At 48.3% G+C, this 20,369-nt stretch overlaps 1 protein-coding gene across 3 annotated transcripts in view; it reads right to left on the bottom strand.

Annotated features, from left to right (window-relative positions):
• ARHGAP22 (Rho GTPase activating protein 22) overlaps nucleotides 1-20,369 on the bottom strand; it is a 166,423-nt gene that overhangs the window by 129,163 nt on the left and 16,891 nt on the right. For 2 of the 3 annotated variants that reach the window (XM_060078687.1, XM_060078768.1), the window contains exon 2: nucleotides 14,748-14,947. The exons of the other annotated variant lie outside the window; for it this stretch is intronic. In XM_060078687.1, the coding sequence (XP_059934670.1) occupies nucleotides 14,748-14,947 (200 nt within the window). The remainder of the gene's footprint in view (nucleotides 1-14,747; nucleotides 14,948-20,369) is intronic. 3 annotated transcript variants of the gene reach the window in all.

Genomic DNA, 20,369 nt, shown 5'->3' with positions numbered 1-20,369 from the left:
AATAGTAGCCCCCACTCGCCGCAACTAGAGAAAGCCCGTGCGCAGTAACGAAGACCTAACGCACCAAAAATAAATAAACAAATAAATTTAAAAAATAAATAAAATCATAGTACTATTGAAACACTGTATTTCTATGCAAAGCCATTTAATTAATGATTATTCTCTTGCTCCTCTGACTGGATGGTGGGAAGGAAAAGCAATGAGAGGGCAGGCCCATCTACTTGTGATACAGCCTTGGGGGGCACAGGCTGCTGGGATCTGCCTAGCTCTCAGGGTCACAGCTCTGAGCAGGGCATGGCAGAAGGTCTGGGTTCTGGCCTCCAGCTACGATGGCTGTGGAGAACCCCCTTCCTGCCTGACCCTTTGGACTGGAGCACAAGAAACCCCGCAAGGATAAAGGTCACTGTCCGAGAGGGGTCATGGCTCCCACTGTCCCTGGCCAAATGCCCAATCTGTAAAGGATTTCCGCTGGGCAGTGGGAGGTCCTGGGAGTGTGAAAATGCCCCCCTTCCTCCTTGGCTCAATGGACCGAATGGTAGGTCTCTTTGCCTCCTTAAAATACCTGGTGTTCTAGCTGGAGGAGTGCAGGGAGAACTAAGCCTACTCTCTCTGATGCCCATTTGGTGGCTGCATCGGTTAACTGCAATCGAGGGCTGATGGCACTCAGAAGGGAACCAGCCATCAGAGGCCACGTGCTCTGAGCTTCCTATAGGGGAGTGAGTCTTCACTGGTCAGCCACTTCTTTCCAGTACGTTCTCTGACCCAAGACTCAGGCAGATGTTGGTGTCAATTTCTGCCCCACCTAGATGCTAACTCTGCCCTTGGCTCTTTGGAGCCCACATGGCAGGTGTGGAAAAGCCTCTGCTACAGAACTGGGAGCCTTTGGTAGGCAGCGCTGCGTGGCCTCCACCCCATGCTGTGAGGAGTCCAGGGGGACACTGCCTCTCCACAGCCCAGGGTCTGCAGCACTGAACCACAGGGCTATTCTTCCACGTGGCTGTCTCTGCCATGTTTCTGGGGCTGCACAGCTTCCAGCCTTCTCCCCCCATGATGAACAGTCTGCCCCAGAGGCTGCCCCTGCCACTCAGGCTGGCCTGGGCCTTGGAGCACATTCCCTGGGAAGTGTGTTTCTGCTCAGAATATGCACTGTCGGGACATGGTGATGCCAGGTCTGGGGGGCTTGCCTTGGATGGTCTTGATTGGAAGTGGTTTGGTCTGTCTTACTGCTCTCCAGGTCCTGCAACTAGTGCTAGGCTCTGGGGTATATGGTGAATTGGGAGAGGACTGCTATGCTGTTTAGTGGAGAGCAAGTCAGTCTGAGAAACGCGGTACAGATTCTTTTGCTTTGATCTGTGCCAGGCTGACCTGCTGAGCAGACTGCCGCTGAGGGGCACGTGCTGCTTTCTGCTGAGGAAGGCACACCCCATCGCGATCCTCTGCAAAGGATCATTCAGGAAGCCTACCCATCACCCTCAGCAGACCAGGCGAGGCAGCAATCCCACAGAAGCACCCCCAGATCACCTCCATTTTGCTGATAAACAGTAACTCAGTACTCGAATCTTGTCCCTGAGTGTTTAGGCAGTATGAATGAGCTAGAATGTCCCAAATGTAATTAAAAGTAAGTTATGCTCATGAAACAATGAATAAGATATGTTTTCCATGCTGCCTCAATGTCATTCGATTCAGTTTTTTGCCTAGTAATTGACAAAATGAGTCATCTACCAACCAGGCTTCCAGCTATTACTGTAAATTAACTGGGTTCAATTGAAAGCCAAGGGATTGATCTATTTTAAGTGGAAGACATTTAAATACTGTAAATGAATATCCGTGGCTGACTTAAATTAGCAGAGCCTGAGAGAAGCTTATTACATTTCCATGAACCGGCAGCCACATTGAAGGAAACATAGAAGCCATTTTTATAAGATGAAGATCCATTCTGCAGGCAGAGACACTCTGAGTACGAAATAATTCGGGGGCAACCAAGACACTTGGCACTTGTGATTTACATACTCCCAAGCGTGTCATCAGGCTTCTTAGTAACTGGGTTTTCTTTCACCACGACAGTGGCAAAATCTTGTCATATAATGATGAGTTGTAGATACTCATAATGTATTGTGATGTTGTTATTCCAGCGGTCGCTTTCAGAACCACTGGTATATGGGGCAAGATAAGCTTGAAAACTCATATTTTTGGATGATTACTTCCATCTTATGTTTTTCCTTGACAGGTCAGATGCAGAAAAAAATTGCTTTAACTAAACAGTTTAAAAATTGTTTAAAAACGAGTTGGCTGCTGCCGCCAATTTTGAATTTACTAAATACATTTCTGTTTCATTTTAAATAACTATTTGACGAGAATTTTCATTTTGATCTGTTAGTAGAGGGGAGTTACCTTTCTCAAATAGCTACAAAAACATAAAGTATCCCTTAAGAAAAAGCCACGCATTCTGACATTTGAACCTAAATAAATGATGACTCTTTTTCTTTTAATAAGACTCCAGTGAGTATTTCTTCACAAAAGCAGCATTTGAAGTTATCCCCAAGGACATTTAAAACAAGAAAACATTTACTGTTTAATTTTTCTTCTGGGGCGCTAATGGCAATGTTAATATCAGTTCCCAGTTAGCTCATGGTTATTCCTACCGCCCTGTGGAGGACGTTTGCTCAATAGCTACTGAGCTATCCTGAGGCGGCGAGCAGGGCTTGTGTGATGCTTCAGTGTCCTTCCCTCTCACTCACGCATGTTCCTCTGAGCACAGCTTGATCAACTGGAGTTTGCTGTGCCAAGATCTCTGGGAGCTGCTAGGGAGGTAACCAAGCCCTTGTTCTTCTGTGCACAGAGATGTGCAGGTGGCAAGTATAAAGGGGGAAGTGAAATCAGGCTCTGCTGGACCTCTCAGGGGGTCAGGGGCAAGTTCACGAGGCCAGATGTGACTGGTGGAGATGCCAGCTGCAAAGGCCCCACTGCACCAGGATCTGTACACATCAGCTCTCTTGCCGCCAATTGTGTCTCTGCAAGATCTTTGCTAGGAGCCACCATTAAGCTTGGCACTAAATGGCCACTAATGACCAGGAGTGGCATCAGCCGCAGGAATTCTGGGAAATCCCCCTGCTCTGGCCAGACCCCCACAGCTTGCCTGCTTCTCTTTCTTACTCATCCAGGATGGAACTTCTGAAAACCTCTATGGTTTGGCTGACTCTAGGTATTGTCCCTCCATTCCTTCTTGCCTTATAAGGTCTCCACTGACCTCCTGGCTTTGAGAGTTGAAAGGCACTTGGAGATCATCTGTGGCCACCTTCCTACCCAGCGACAGACTCTCCTCCAAGCTGCTTAGTCAAGTGATGGTCTGGCCTCGGCTTGCCCAGCACCAGGGACTGGAGCTCACCCCTGCCCAACAGACAACTCCACGGGAACAAAGTATCTTTCCTATATGGAGGGCACAGTGGCCTCCGTGCAATTCTGTTTGCCCGGGCTATAGCTTCTGGAGGTTCACAGAATAAATATAGTCTTGTTCACATAAGGATGCAGTGCCTGATCTAGCGCCCTTTCCACGATTTCTCTTCTCCAAATTTCTTATTCAGTTTGTCTCTCATATGGGCAGGAGTTCAGACCCCTCATCCTGGCTGCTGGTGGTTGGAATGGGCCAGAAGGCCCAAGGATGCCCTACTTGTCTGTCTGGGCCATGTGGTCCGTCTCCTCGTAATTCTGTGGTCCACTCAAGCATCCTTACAGCATGGCAGTGGCTTCCCAGAGCAAAAGCAGAAACGGCTTGGTGTCTCAAGGACCGAACCTAGAACTTGCATGGCATCACTTCTGTCTCATTCTATTGGTCAAGTAATCACTAGGACAGCTCAGGTGCAGAAGAAAGGAAGGAAACTCCACTTCTTGTTGGGAGGAGGGGTGTGTGCATAGGCAGGGGAGGTATAGGGACAGCTATCCTTGGAGACTATCTACCAGGAGCCTTGTAGAGTTGCTGTGAGAATTAAGTCAATACATGCCAAGCACTTAGGATCGTGCTTGGTTCGTATGCATGTAAGTGTTAGCTTTTATTTTGACTTAAATCCATGAAGCAAGGCAGAGCTGAGATCAGGGCCATGCTGCATGCCACGGGACTTCTCTTGCTTGACTGAGCTGGATGACTGCTAACCCTTTACTGTGTACAGTTCCACCGAGGAGAGAAGGCCAACACTAGGCTGTTTCCAATATGTTTAATCTTACTCTCACAGCAGCCCTATACAGTAGGTGTGGTTATTCCCATCTCATAAAAAGAAAACTGAGGCTCAGAAAGGGAAATACCTTCTCTGGTAGCTAGCTAGTAAGCAGTGAAGCCAAAATTCGGAAATCTGTCATGAAGGATTCAGTAAAACGACTTGCTAAGGTACAACCTGGACTCTTAATTGGAAAAGGCAACATAGGGCTGCTCTCAGGGAGCCTCACGGGTTCAGGTGATCCCTGCTTCCAGGCTCTGTCACCTGCTTTTCACATGTCATTTTAGAAGCCTTCTTGGAGGACTTCTATCTTAGATCCCATTCTAAGAATTACAGGAATCTTGTCCCTGAGTGTTTAGGCAGCATTAATACCACCACTGCCACCAGCTGCCATTTGTCCAATTCTCAGGGCAGCCTCAGAACAACACACCAAATGTGGGAGCAAGAGGGGCTTCAATGAACTGCCTAAATCTACAACCTGTAGGTGGTATAAATGGGATTTGAACCCAGGTTCTCTGATTCCAAATATTATTTTCTTTCCATAGTACGCAAGCTTCCATTCCACCCTTCTGAACATCATTTTCCCCACCTATACAATGGAAATGAATTGTATCTGCCCTGTTAAGGTTGCTGTGAGGCTCAATGGAAATTATGAATGTTTATTTAAAAAGGATTTAGGGCTTCCCTGGTGGTGCAGTGGTTGAGAGTCCGCCTGCCAATGCAGGGGACACGGGTTTGTGCCCTGGTCTGGGAAGATCCCACATGCCGCGGAGCGGCTGGGCCCATGAGCCATGGTCGCTGAGCCTGCACGTCCGGAGCCTGTGCTCCGCAACAGGAGAGGCCTCAACAGTGAGAGGCCCGCATACCGCAAAAAATAAATAAATAAAATAAATAAATAATAAAATAAAAGGGATTTATTGAGCTTCTACTAGGTGTCAGGCACTGTTCTGGACAATCAGGATACAGGGTAAACAAAAGAAACAAAATCCCGACCTTGATGAGCTTACATTCTAATAGGGGAAGGCAGTCCAATAAGCTCCTTGTCACTTTTCAAGCACTTTACAAAAACAATGAAATATTTTCCCACCAAAGATCTAACACAAGCTGGATCAGTGTTCACTGATTCAGTCAATTTACTCATTTCTTCATTCATTCACTCATTCATTCATTCAATTATTCACGTAAGTATCAAATATTGCTGCATATCAGTTACGTGTCAGGCACTGTGCTGGGTGGTGGGAAAAGATAAGTAATAAGATAGACTGAGGCCCTGCGTGAATGAAGTGTACAGACTAGAAGGGAGAAAACATACAACTAAGGAAGTGTTATAAATTAACAGTAGCAATGTCAACAACAGCAACAATGGTAACAACAACAATAACAATAATGACCTCTAGGCTGTTTTTTTTGTTGTTGTTTTTTGGGGTTTTTTTTTTTGCAGTACGCGGGCCTCTCACTGTTGTGGTCTCTACCCGTTGCGGAGCACAGGCTCCGGACGCGCCGGCTCAGCGGCCATGGCTCATGGGCCCAGCCGCTCCACGGCATGTGGGATCTTCCCGGACGGGGGCACGAACCTGTGTCCCCTGCATCGGCAGGCGGACTCTCAACCACTGCACCACGAGGGAAGCCCTAGGCTAGTTTGAGTAACAGTTTACAACTGATGAAGGATGGTCAGTTAGTGTTAGCTGAATCAACTCCAGCTGAGTTGGACTTACAAGGTCTAGATGTGAAAGAGCATCTTGACACATGGGCTGCTCTGTGACTTGCTGTGAGCATGGACTGGCTCAGACCAGCCTGACAGCATCTTAATTATGCCCCCAGATAGAGCTGAGATAAGGGCCCTGGTGGGTAGAGTCTTACTAGCCAAAGCTGTGAGGTTCCATGGGCAGACATTAAGCAAAGACTTCAGGCGTTACGGTAACACACCCACTAACCTAGGCCTGATGCCAGCCCCCAAATCCCCTCATCCGGAACATGGAGACAACCCAGGCACCTTCCTCAGGAGCCAGGACCCAAGGAGCCAGCTCATGACAGCACCGTTTTTGTCTTTGACATTCAAGCTTGGTAAACAAAGGAAGGAGGAAAGGGGTGATTGGCAGCTTGCTGGAACATTCCCTGTGACCTTCAAGTTCTGGAGTCAGATGGCCTCTCTTTCCTCCCCTGAGGTTTCCTCTTTCTTAAAGACTGCTGGTTTCTGATTGCCCCATATTAACGTCTCTTAGAAATGCATCTGCTTTCCCATCCATCTTGTCTCTCCTCCTCCCAATTCCAACCTTTTACTCTAAATTAAATGAAACTTTAAATCAATTTTCTCTCCCACTCCCATTACTTACGCTTCTGGAAAACAAAATAAAACAAAACCCAGCCTGCTCTCAAAGTGATTTTTAAATCGCCTCTGCTAGAACCTACAGCTGCATCGGCCACATGGGCGTAGATTTGAGACTGCCACCCAGGGATGCAGGTGTCAGCTCCCACAATTTGTCCCCTGCTGCTGTCAAGTCTCCCCAGCCCCTTGTTCCAGCACCTGGCCGTCTTCTAGGCCACACCAGCTGTCCGGATAACAGCCCCATTTGGATGGTCTTTCTGCCTCCAGCCTGGCACCTTGACATTCCCTGCCTGTGCTGCCGTGGATGACTTTCCTCTCGGAGTAAGGAAGGCTAAGTCTGAGCTCCCAAACCTCACAGCCCCCCAGTGCTGCCAGGACCCAGCTTCTGAGTGTGACACCCGAGCCATCCACATCCAGCTTCTGGTACCACGTGTGCAGTCTGGGTTCCTGACAACACGATGATCCTCACGCTTCTGCTTCAGAGGCCCTGCGCTCCACCCTGGGCATGAGCTGCCTGATATCGCCCACCTCCAAACACGAAGTTACACAATTTCTGAGCACCTCCAGTGTGCCAAGGCCAGCTCTGCAGAGACCAGCTGGGCTTGGCGACTCTGCCTGGAAGAGGGAGCCCTTTGTCTGCTCCCCTTTCTGGTTACCTGAAGAGAACTCTCTAGGGTTGTGTCCCTGTTGCCTTCCTTTTCTGCTTTTAGTTTTTCTTTCCTTGTTTAACTTAAACTATTTTAAAATATGGACATAAATAAATATAGTCTCATTGTGAGAAATGAAAAGACAATCACCCCTCAGTACTAGCAGGGAAGGGTTCCTATATTGCTCCCCCATGAAGTTACCCAAAACCTCGGATTCTCAAGTCCCTTATATAAAATGCTTGTAATTGCATATAACCTAAGCATATCTTCCCATATACTTTAAAGCATCGCTAGATTACTTATAATACCTAATACAATGTCAATGCTAAGTAAAATAGTTGCCAGTGTACAGCAAATTCAAGTATTGTTTTTTTGAACTTTCTGGAAATTTTTTTTTTTTCTGAATAGTTTTAAGCCCAGTTGAATTCATGGCTGTAGAGCCCATGGATATGAAGGGCCAACTGTAATACAGATAAATCTCAAGTTTTTTGATCATCACCTCATTCTCCATTTTCTCCCCAAAGCCTTACCCTATAGCTTTGATTTGTAGTAGCTATATTCTGAAAATCCCCAAATTAAACTATTTTAGTTTTATTTCACTTATTTTTTTTAGTGAAAGTTATATCTAAACATAGTTTGGAGAATCAAAAAGCTCTACGAGGCTTGTTATAAGGCAGCAATTTCTTCCTCTTCTACCATTGCCCAAATCTTAGTCACCACTTTCAGCTCTTTTAGGTGAGGTTTTTTTTTTTTCTTTTCTTATGTTTATTTCTAAATAAGATCCTTACATTACCATGTCTTGATTTAAAATTTTAGGCATTATCTATGGAATTCCCAGCATGGCAGTTTGAGATTTTGCTTTATTTAACTGCCCTCCCTGCCGCCCCTCCCTATGTGACTTCCTGAACCTCCACAGTAACTTTGGTTATATCAGTCAGCATTCACTGTTTATACTCCCATCCTAGGAAATTTAATTTAACTGAATATTTTTTCTAAGGATGACTTTCATCTCTCTTTCTAGAACTTCTTCTCAGACACTGAGTTGTCTCTCCTCTTTTCCTCTCTGTTGTTCTTCTTTCTGGGAGATTATGTTAAGTCTTTCATCCAGCCTTTCATTTGGGTTTCTGTTTCTGGTATTTTATTTCTGAATTCTGGGACCTGGTCTGTGCTCTGACTGTCCATTTTTATAGTTTCTCTGAGGATGTTAAAGACAGTTTTAGTTAAAAGTTTTCTCCCCCCTGCAGTTTTTATTGCCTCCAAGTTGTTTTTTTCCCCCTTTCCTGTGTTCGTCTGGCCTTCATATGCAATTCTTTCCTTAAGTGAAAGAATTCACTTTGGGTGAATTCTCCTAGTCGCCTTCCAGTGACCTTCCAGTGACCTTCTAGTCACCTTCTAGTCACCTTCTAGTCACCTTCTAGTGACCCAAGCTTCTTTACTCCTACTAGTTTCAGTTCTCTAAGCAGCTGATTGGAAATTGTATGGGGGTGGGCGGTGAATGTTTACAGAGAGAGAGATCTGCCTGGCCTGTTTCATGGGGGACCCCTCCTGTCAGTATATTTCGTGTTTTTCTTCTTGGCCTGTCAGATTCTCCAGTGAAAATTCTTCATTTCCTTCCTGAGGGCTATTCCTGACTGCTGAGATCTGGCAGCCAAGTGTGGGATAAAGACTGGGAGGGCTAAGTAACTGATATGCATGCCCACCTCCCTCTAAGCCTCCTGTTCTAGTGTGGTACCCACCCCCCGCCAATGACGGGGCAGCGTCCTCAGCTTCCTTCCAAGTGTTATGCCCTAACGAGGGAGGGAAGTCACAGCTTTGCACAAGGTGGTTCGGGAGATCTGGGACCTAATTGCTTTTTTTTTTTTTAATAGATCTTTATTGGAGTATAATTGCTTCACAATACTGTGTTAGTTTCTGTTGCACAACAAAGCGAATCAGCCAAATGCATACGCATGTCCCCATACACCCTCCCTCTTGAGCCTCCCTCCCATACCCCCATCCCATCCCTATAGGTCATCGCAAAGCACGAAGCTGATCTCCCTGTGCTGTGCTGCTGCTGCCCACCAGCCAACTATTTTACATTCTGTAGTATATATATGTCGATGCTACTCTCACTTCACCCCAGCTTCGCCCTCCCACCCCATGTCCTCAAGTCCATTTTCTATGTCTACCTCTTTATTCCTGCCCTGCAACTAGGTTCATCAGTACCATTTTTTTTTTTTAGATTCCATATATATGCGTTAGCATAGGGATTTAATTAAACTTAAAAGCTTTTGCACAGCAAAGGAAACCATAAACAGAGAAAAAGACAAGCCTCAGAATGGGAGAAAATATCTGCAAATGACACAACAGACAAAGGATTAATCTCCAAAATAAACAAACAGCTCATGGAGCTCAATATCAAAAAAACAAACAATCCAGTTAAAAAATGGGTGGACCACTTAAATAGACATTTCACCAAGGAAGACATACAGATGGCCAAGAGGCACATGAAAAGATGCTCAACATCACCAATTATTAGAGAAATGCAAATCAAAACTACCATGAGGTATCACCTCACGTCAGTCAGAATGGCCATTATCAAAAAATCTAGAAACAATAAATGCTGGAAAGGGTGTGGTGAAAAGGGAACCCTCTTAACTGCTTTATAAACTGACTTTCAATAAGAACTCCTGTTTGGAGCTCTTCTTTTGCCCTCATTTCCAGAGATAACTGGTCCTGCCAATGTCTGAGTCTTTGCTGGGCGGTGAGGGGATTTGCAAACCCAATGGATTTTTGTGCTCTCTGTGGTGCTGGCTTGGAATTTAGCTCTCTGGGGTCTGCTGATCAGCTACCTCCCACCCACCTGCTGTCCAGCATCCAGAATGCGGCTGTCTCCCTCCTGCCCTCTCCACCTAGGTGTGTCCAGACCTTCACAAGCACACCTTTAGTGCTCTTTATTGGAATTTTGGGGTTTTTAACTCTGTCATCCTTGACTAGAAGTTTGAGTTTAAGTTTTGATTTTCTTATTAACTTAGGAGGTGTTATGAAGTACGTGTGTGTTTTATTTCCATGTGTATAGATTTCTCTCTCTCTTGCATATATACCCTCACTCACTGTCGTTTTGTTCTTAATCTCTAAGTCTTTTTTTTCTTTTGCACTATTGTCAGTGAATGTGTCTCTATAATTTCATTTTTTTTAAAAAAAATGGAGAACATTGAGAATTCTTTTTCTTTGTTTAAGTATCCTTCAAAGCTATGTCATTAAAAACATAAAAGTTCACAGCTGCTCTATTTTCTCAGTAGGTTGTTATTTATATTATAATGAAATGTTTCTCTTTGTTCCCTTTTGTTCCTATCACCTTGAATTCTATTCTATTTGATTTTGATATTCCTAAATCTGCTTTCTTTTTGCTTGCATTTGCTGGCTTACGTTTTTCCCATTGTTTTGTTTTTCAACCTTTTTTTTTTTATTACTTTCTCTTTTTTAAGCCAGACTTCCACTTTCGGTCTTTTAAGAGACAGATGAATCTGACCTATTCACATTTATTATGACAAGTGAAAGGTTTCTTCCTATTCTTGCTATCTTATTTATTTACTTTTTTGTTTTCTATTTACCTTTTCCTTTTGTTTTTTCCTCCCCTCATTTTCTGCCCATTTGTTGAAATGATCACATTTAATTTGTTACATTCTTTCCATCTCACGTTTTGGAAGTTGTACTTTCCATTTCTATTCTATTCCATTTCTATTCAAAGCCAAGAAACCCACAGCGAAGGAGTGGGATAACTAGACTTAAAGTGAATCCTCAAACAGTGGAAACAGCCCAGGCTGATCAAGAAAGAATGTGGCAGGAGTTTTCATGGTGCAAGAAACATTTCGCAGAAGCTAAAACTATTTAAGAAGAAAAAACCTGGAATCTTTTATTAGTAAAACTGTAGGATCCGTCTGCTGGAAACTATTAGGGACGTGTGTTGGGAAAAGCTGGAGGGACAGGGCCACACTTTCAGGTTCTGTTTTAAAGCACCTTTGCCTAGTCTTTCTATCTGAGTTTCCATCTGAGCCAATTCTTCCGCCATCTTGAATTTTCCCCATCTCTGTGCTCTATGTCCTCTGCTGACCTTCGTGCGAGAAGGGGAGAAGGGAAGAGCTAGGGCTTTGGAGAGAGAACAAGAATGTGGGCCGGGAGTGATCCTTATCACGTGTATGTGCTCTGGGCAGCATCAAGGGTAGCTGGACGTCCCTCCTCTCCACAATTACATATGCTGGACAGATGACAGGCCATCTGTGAGGAGGGAGCTCACTGCCTGGGCACTTCTATCACTGTAAACAGTGAGCAGGGCCCATTTTTCCAGGAACCAGATATTGAGAATTAGTCCATTACATGTAGTTCATGCAATTAAATGGAAATCTGAGGGTTATTCTGCCAGCAGCCATGTAGGTTTGAGATCATACTATAAAGATAAATGAGTCAAATTTGACCAAGAGTCTCCTTGAGATTGGGAACCTGAGCAACAGGGCTGCCAGAGCAGCCAGGCTTTGTTGGGGAGGGGGGATTATGGAAAAGAATAATCTCCCATGAGGATCTGGCAGGGTCAGTGAGACCTGGAGAGGCCAAAAGAGGAGCCCTGGGCATGATGCTGGCGTCTGTTGGAGATGCTGGCTCCTTTCAGGGATCCAATGGCTCCCCGGTGATGACTGCACTGGTTTAGCTTGGGTCAGGCCCCAGGGCTCCTCCTTTGTCCAGGCTGGTGACTGGGGATGTCATTACTTCCATTCAATTAGCTATTTCCACCAGAAGCCACTGAAGTCTGGAGAAGGTGGCAGGTGAGGGAGAAGAATGTCCAGTCTGGGAAATCTGGGGGATGGAGGTTCCTTCTGGAGCTGCAGTGACAGGTGAGGGCCACCTGAGACTCACCATGAAGAATATGTGGTGGGCCTCCCTGGTGGCGCAAGTGGTTGAGAGTCCGCCTGCCAATGCAGGGGATACGGGTTCGTGCCCCGGTCTGGGAGGATCCCATATGCCGCGGAGCGGCTGGGCCCGTGAGCCATGGCCGCTGAGCCTGCGCGTCCGGAGCCTGTGCGTCCGGAGCCTGTGCTCCGCAGCGGGGGAGGCCACAACAGTGAGAGGCCCGCATACCGCAAAAAAAAAAAAAGAATATGTGGGGAAGCCTGGGGCAGGGGTCACACGTAGCCTGGTAACCTCAGTGTGTTACTTTAGTCCACTGGGTTCACCCAACATCATAATGCATTTCTCCCAGGAGATGGTGCTGTGGGCGGGCCAGGAGGGGGATGACAGTAGGGGCCATAGGCAGGGCTCTGAGGTGCTAGGGACTCTGGCAACTTTGATCACCATCATCAGAGTGACATGTCACCAACAAGACAGCCAGGAAAGCCAAGATGCCATTGAAGGGCCAAGGCTGGTCTTCAACACAAAACTTAGAAGCCAGAAGGAAAATGGCGGTGGGCAAGCCAGAGGTGTGGCTCCTGATCTTGGGAGCAGGCTGAGGGGCAGGGCTGGGGAGACAGGGAGCAAGGCAAAGGCAGGGCTGAGAGAGCGTGAGGGTACCCAGACTTAAGTATCCCAGGTGCTAGGATTTGTGCTCCGTTGCGTATATATTCTACAATCTAATTCTTAGTTCATCTCTGTGAGGTAGGTAATAGTGTCTCCATTTTAGTAATCATGAAACTGAAAGTAAAAAAAAAAATTAAGTGACTTATACCAAGTTATTCAGCTAGCATGACTGACCTAATTCAGATCAAATTCCAAGTTCCTGTTTGTTCCACTCCACCTCTCTGGGAGTTCTTTTCCTTCTTTATAAAGCCTGGGAGGCTGGACAAGATCAGAGTTCCCTAAACTTTAGCTTAGATCCACTTTCATGATTTTTGTCATCCTCACCTCTCATCTCTACTGGTATTGGTGTAAAACTTTTCCTTAAGCAGTCTCACTTGTTTGTGTGTGTGTTAAAATGTACATAACATGTAATTTACCATTTTAATGATTTTTAAGTGTACAGTGCAGTAGCATTAAGTACACTCACACTGCTGTGCAACACTTTTTGTTTTTTAACTTAGATATATTTTAGAAACGAAAACATGCTATGACTCTCACGAATGGAAACAAGTATGGCTTTCCATAAACAAAAGTTAACCACTAGAATAAATACAGTGAAGACAGAAAGTTATTAACTTGCAGCTGGTGACTAGTGCCACTGAGGTCTCTGAGATGAGGCCTGCTCCTTCCCACCCCCAGAGTCCCATGTTTTTAAGGGAGAGTCCCAAGTATTGGAGAAGTGTTAAAGATAGGACAATTCCTTCTTCCTACTCAGAAAACTTGGAAGAGGAGTGACAGGGTCATTTTCTCACTGTGTTGACGACGTGATACCGTGCTGTGCCCAGGTACCTCCTTCTACCTTGCCCATCACAGAGCCCCCTCCCCGCCCCCCAGGCCCCTGAGCACACCGTGGAACTGCTGGATGTGCACAGGCTACGGCCCTGCAAAGCTCTGTGACCCCTGACCCCAAACAAGGGGATCTCCCTTTTCTTTCCAACTTGGATCAATGACTAGGAGCCACCTTTGGAAGAAGTCCTTCAAGTTTCCTTCCCCATTTTCCCCAAGAGAAGCGAGGGTAGCTCCCACACATCCTTTCTCTGTCTGAATCCCATAACAAGGGTTAGCTTGCCCAAGCTCCGCAAGCCCAGCCACCCTGGCCGGCAGCACGCGGAGCACTCGGTTATGATGTCTGCACAGGGCAACTGTGACCAGGCTGCACCATGGCGGATGACTGCTCTGAGTGAGTGAACTTAGTGGAACTGGGTAGAAAGGCAGACGTGTTAAGCGCCTGAGGTGGAGCTTACAGTGCTGGTGGAAAACAGGAGCCTCCCCTGAGAGGCAGAGGCCTCTGACACAGGGGTTTCACCACGAGCCAGAATTCAGTATGACATTAGATTTGTCTGGGTGCCCGTTTCCCTGCATAATGGAAGGAATGGAATGTGTGCACCTGTGTCCTCCTTGGAAGCACTAAGAGGCTGAAAAGGACATGAGGAAGGGTTTTTTTTTTTTTTTTTTTTTTTTTTTGGGGGGTACGCGGGCCTCTCACTGTTGTGGCCTCTCCCGCCGTGGAGCACAGGCTCTGGACGCGCAGGCCCAGCGGCCATGGCTCACGGGCCCAGCCGCTCCGCGGCATGTGGGATCCTCCCGGACCGGGGCACGAACCCGCGTCCCCTGCATTGGCAGGCGGACTCTCAACCACTGCGCCACCAGGGAAGCCCAAGAGTTGTATTTTTAAGCCATGGAGGGATGTTCTCTATCACCATTATAAGGAAACATTTCCATTACTGAAGTTGTGGATGTGTCACAGTAAAACAAGGTGTGGTACCAGGAACGTGGTAGCAAGGGATAAAGCTCACTTTGGAAATCGCAGTGAAATGTCACGCTGAGTGGAGTCAGGGGCTTGATGCTTGAGGGGTGGAGGTGCTGACGGGAGGGTCACCCTCGGCCTTCTTCCCTCTCCTGGACGTAGTTAAACACGCCCGCCCCCCCGCCTGGAGCCCCGCTGTGATGCCCGCTGGACCCAGGACGCACGGTCCTCACCTGGGGCTTGCTCTCGTCTTTGTCCTTGTAGTAGAAGAGCTGGTGCCCACGCAGCACGAACCAGCGCTGCTGCCAGTTCCTCATGATGCTCCCCTGCTTCTTCAGCCAGCCCGCCTTCAGGACGGGGCCCGGCCTGTGGGGGCGGGGCGGCTGCCCAGGGCTCCGGCTCTGCCCCCCCATCACCAGGCTTTTGGAGCGGGCTGGAAGCCAAGCACACACACAGTGAGCACGAAGGATGGCAGGCCAGTGGTCAGTCCTGGCCCCACCCTGGCATCCCAGCCTCCCGGTGACCAGAGTACGGGAGCTTCGGCCAGCCGGGCAGGATCATGCTTGGCCTATCTCCCCCTTGGGTTCAAAGGGGCATGGGCTGGAACCCCTCAGCATCACAGCCCAAGGTCATCCACCTGGGGGAGTGCACAGCCTGCCTGATTAGTTTCTGCTTTGTCTCTGGGATCCAAGATTCTGCCTTTCCCCAGGTTTGTTCATCCATCCATGCCTCCATGCACCCATCCATCCATCCAGCTTTCCATTTGTTCAGTGACTCATTCATTCATTCAGCAACTAGGTATTAGTACCTACTATGTGCCAATCACTGTTATAGGTGCTGGGGAAAAAGCAGTGAAATAAGAAACATAAACATCTGGATCCTGCTAGAGCTCACATTCTAGCAGGGTTCCTGTCACTCAGGCCCCAAGGGAGCTGGCCCCAGCAGACTCCCTCCCTGGTACCTGCGTGGCACCTCTCCCCTGGCAGCATCAGATCTCAGCACCATTGCCCAGAACCCCCATCCCACCTGGCAAACCACCTTGCTGCTTCCCTGGGATCATCCTGGCAGCTGGGCCTGCACAGCAGGGCCTCTGCTGCAGTTGCTTGCTGTGACTTGTTGATGGCTCCCTGGCAGGGTGAAGGGGCCGTCCCTCCTACCTAGAGCCACCGAGAGCCTCGAGCACTCCTGCTCCGCAGATACCACTGAGCAGCGCTCTGCCAGTGTTGGTACTGCCCTTCACAGTGATTGAGTTCTTGCCCCTCCCATGCCTCCCCTACCCCTTCCCCTCGCTCTCCCCTCTGTCCTGGGGAAAGCTTCTCTCCTCTCTCTGGCCAGTATCAAGGATACTGCTGCAGTGGTCACTAGGAGGGGCCATCCTGGACTTTGGAGGAACAACTCTGAGTCCAAATGTAATCACACTTACAATTCTTAGACCACGGATCCTAACTTATGATTGGAACGCATGGTCGCTGCAACCCACAGCTGTTTCTTCCATCCCTTTCCTACTCAATCCCTGACTTGGCTGCATGGTGAGCTCCTATTTATCCTTCAAGATCCAACTCCACAGAACCTTCCTTCTGATCTCTTCCAGATAGTCATTCCCTCCTCTACCAGGACATGTGGTCCATGGCTGGTATTTATTCATCTGTGTGGTTGCCTTTCTGCCCCTCTAGACTGAGGGGTAGGGATGGGAGGACATGATGTCTTATCTAGCTCTGCACTTGTGGCTCTCTTCACCACACCAGGCAGGTAATGGGTGTAAGACATGGTTGTCAAACATCACGGGCTACTTTGGCTTACTCTTTTATTTATTTTAAATTGAAGTATAGTTGATGTACAGAATCAACTGTCCTTGGCAGAAGCAGGGCTCCAGTGGAGGAGAGGAGAGGCCAGCCCCTGCTCCCCTCAGTTCACCAGGGAGGCGCTTCCTGCAGATGCTACTTAGCTGCCCAGCCAGCCCGGATTGTCCCCCAGCCGATCAATCACACAGATATTACTTATAAGGCCCATAGAGCATCTTGAAAGGAAAATCATTGTTGTTATGATTTATTAATAACCACTGTTCCTGTCTTCAGCATTTCCTTGAATCAAGCCATGTAAATATTCCAGTTCTGTAAACATTTAAGCCAAGATTTCAACTCAAACAGCTCTGACCTTCTAAGGCTCCAGAACTAAGGGGAGTTTCTGGAGTTTCTGGCCCAGGAGCAGGCCTGTGACCTGGGGAGGAGGAGGGTGCTGTCCTCAAAGTCAAGTTCTTCGGCTCACAAGCACAATCATTCATTCACTTGTTCATTCATCCATGCCTTCCAAGTCTGCAGAGCTCCTCCAGGTATGGGGCAGAACCCCGAGTTGTTTGTGTTCCCCCAGAGCCCCAAGGCTGGCAGGAGAAATAACATAAAGAAGAGCCACACAGAGATGGAAGAGCCACAGGCCACGTGGACAGGCAAAGGCTGCAGACACTTAAATGAAGGTGCACCTTTCCGCTGTAGACATTTGCAGAGCCACCCAGAGGAGGAGCGCCTAGGCTGAGCCTTGAAGGATGACCAGAATTTGGGCCCACCTCAGGGGAGGGGGCACTCCAATTTGCAAGGAAAGAACAGGAGTAGCATTTGCTACTTCTTGGCTCAGATCAACGAGTGTGCCGGGTTGATGTGATCACCTATTCGTACGGACAGGCATCTCCTGAGAGGATGGACCACACTCCCAGTCTCTCCTTCCTCACTCCCCAGTCCCTGCCAACCCCTTGCATTTGGAGGTTTTGTCCTCTCCTGGAAATTGCTCTGATGAAATCCGACAGTCTGATTCTGATGCTCAGCCTCTGAGACCCTTTGGTGCTCAGGCACATTGATTACCCTCTTCCTGAAGCTCTTCCTTCCTCCCCCGCTGCAGAGCCCCACTGCCTGGTACACCCACGTCTCTTACCACCTGCCCAGCCCATTCTGGCCTCAGTTCCTCCTGTTCTCCCCGAAAGCCCTGCTGTTGCGCAGGGCTGCCCCAGCTGCCCTCCATTCCATCATGAGTCCACGTCTTTATTTCTGCCCAGATCTTTCTCTGAAACTTCAGGCTCACGTTAAACCATCTCCATGGGGGACATCTCCATAGGGATGGTTCATGGTCGCCTGTGCCCATGTTCAAATTCAACGTCTACTGCCTACTCACATCTCCCAAGCCTGCTCCCCACCCCCATGCTCACCAAGGGCTCATGACTGGGACCGGCCAATCTTGACAGCTTGGAGTTGTTTTCACAAACCCCTCCCCATCAAGTCCCACGGCCAATTAGTGTCTAAATTCTGAAGATTCTCTCTTTGCACTCTTCTTTCTTTTTTTTTCTTTTTTCTTTTTTTTGCGGTATGTGGGCCTCTCACTGCTGTGGCCTCTCCCGTTGCGGAGCACAGGCTCCGGACGCGCAGGCTCAGCGGCCATGGCTCACGGGCCCAGCCGCTCCGCGGCATGTGGGATCTTCCCAGACCGGGGCACGAACCCGCGTCCCCTGCATCGGCAGGCGGACTCTCAACCACTGCGCCACCAGGGAAGCCCTGCACTCTTCTTTCTTTTCATTTCTGTTTTACTGAATCAATTCGAATTCTTATCATCCCTCACCTGCACGCCTTCCTCTTGCTCCCTGCCCTCTGCTGGAGTCTCCAGAAGAGATACGCAGCTGCCGAGGAAATCTTTCTAAACGCAGATATAATCAGCTTTGACTCCTTTTCTCCACAGTAGTTAGGGTATTTATCAATTACGTGCAGAGTAAATTCCAACCCCAGCCTGGCCGTCATGATCGGTTAACGGGACAGCACCACCCCTGCCTAACCATGCGCCTCCCCGTCAGCCCAGGGCTAATGGCTGCCAAAGGTGCCTGCATATTAAGCCTACCTGGGACCTTAGGAGATCTGGTCTCCAGGTTTGCTGAAAACGCCTACCTGGGACCTTAGGAGATCCGGTCTCCAGGTTTGTTGAAACACAACTTCCGGGAGAAGGACCTGGAATCTGGATGTTGAAGCAACCCAGGTGATTCCAATAATTGCTGCCCTGGGGTCTAGTCACACTGGACAACTCCCCAGTGTAATGCCCTTTTGCTCATCTTCGCTGTCAAAGTCCTATTTTCCACTCAACATTTGGGTCCCGTTGCACCTGCTTCATGTAGCTCTCCAAGAGTCACTCCACTAAAATTAGTCTCTTTCTTTTCACTTCAATTTCACCTTTAGAATAGTGTGAATAACAGTCTGGTGTATAGTAGTGTTGTTTGTGCAGTGCATGTATCTACCTCTCCCCAAAGCTGAGGGCCATGGAGAGCTAGGGGGCCCAACTCCCTCCTGGGAAAATCTGTGTGCATGAGTGTGTGTTTTTTCCTAGTATGTAAGTATGTATGTGCATGAGTGTGTAAGAGTATGTGCATGTGTGAGTGTGCATGTGCATGCGTGTGCAAGCATATATGCTTGTGAATGTGTGTGTACATGCTGCAGTGTGCAAGAGTGTGTGCACACATGTGTGTGTCATTGTGAGTGTACAATGAGGGTATGTTTGCATGTCTGAGAGTGTGGGTGCATGCATATGTGTGAATGTGTATGAGTGTGAGTGTGTTTGCAAGCTTGTGAGGTGTGTGAGCGCATGCCTGTTTGGAGCAATCCTAAATTCAGAATCTGGGGTCCTCGTCCAGGCAGTCAGCTCTGAGCAAGGAGACCCTGAGCCCAGGGCCTGCAGACTCATCCAGGAGCCCTGGAGGCCTGAGATTCTTACTCAGAAGCCAGGCTGTTGGGAAACTGGGAAAGCTGACAGGACAAGCCAGGGGAGGAGAGGCAGAGGGTAGAGGCTGGGGGTGAGTCTCTGGGAGGGTGGAGAGGAGGGGCCACCGTGAGAGACATTTAGGGGGCAGGGCTGATGACTGACGGTATGGAGAGGGGGACAGGCCAGCAGTCAAGGAGGGGCAGCAAGATGGTGCACATGTTAGATTTTGCAGTCTCTCTAACATCCAAGAGGATGTGTCCAGGGGAAATGCAACGCGGGGAGGGAGCCAGCCCAGGAGAGAGGTGCTGCAGGTCAGTGCCCAGGACATAGGGAGCACTCAGTCAGGATCTGCTGAATGACACTGCACTAAAAACCTTCATGAATTGCTCATCTAACCCTTACAACAAGTGTTCTTCAGCCACCGGGGTCGCACCGTGCATAAGTGGCACAGCCTGTTTGTGAATCCAAATTCTCTCTCCTTCAGGGCCTGCTCGGGTGGTGATGGGGGCTTAGCTTGGAACAGCCATTGGGTGTTGGTAGACTTGGCCCTCATTGCATTAGCGTTGGGTTGGCCTTCCTAGAAATGCTGGCCCAGGAGGGGTCAAAATGGGAGAAAGAAGGAACTCTATGGGTGGACAGGTGAGGGTAGGGTGGGTGGCAGTGGAAGGGATGGACATGCCTAAGTGCCTGCAAGGGCCAGAGTTGGGGGTGGGAGCCCAGCAGCTGACATGAGTAATTTCACTTATTCCTCAGAATAATCCTGAGTTCTCAGATGTTCTGACTGACACTCAGAGGAAGAAAGCTGAAGGTTACACTCAAGGTTACAAAACAATGTTGTTATGTGGCAAAGCCAGGATTCAAAGCCCAGTCAGTGCTGGTCACCGAGGATGCTACAATCCTTCCCCAGCAAAACCGAGACTGAGCGGGGCCCTAAGTGCTTCAGCTCAGAGATGCCAGGAAGGGAGAAGAAAAGCAGCCTGCACAGGAGTGCGCCCAAGTGTCCGCAAGGTGACAGAGGCTGCCAGGGATGACAGCAAGAGTCACTCCAACTCAGAAGGTCAGAAACCTGGGTGGAGGAAATGGAATGCAAGGACCCAAAGGTTCATTCATTATCATAGAAGGACAAAGGC

The sequence above is a fragment of the Mesoplodon densirostris genome, chromosome 1, assembly GCF_025265405.1.
Source record: "Mesoplodon densirostris isolate mMesDen1 chromosome 1, mMesDen1 primary haplotype, whole genome shotgun sequence".
NCBI classification, from domain to species: Eukaryota; Metazoa; Chordata; class Mammalia; order Artiodactyla; family Ziphiidae; genus Mesoplodon; species Mesoplodon densirostris.
Note: the sequence above shows the minus strand (reverse complement) of the source record. Positions and strands in the feature narration are given on the sequence as shown.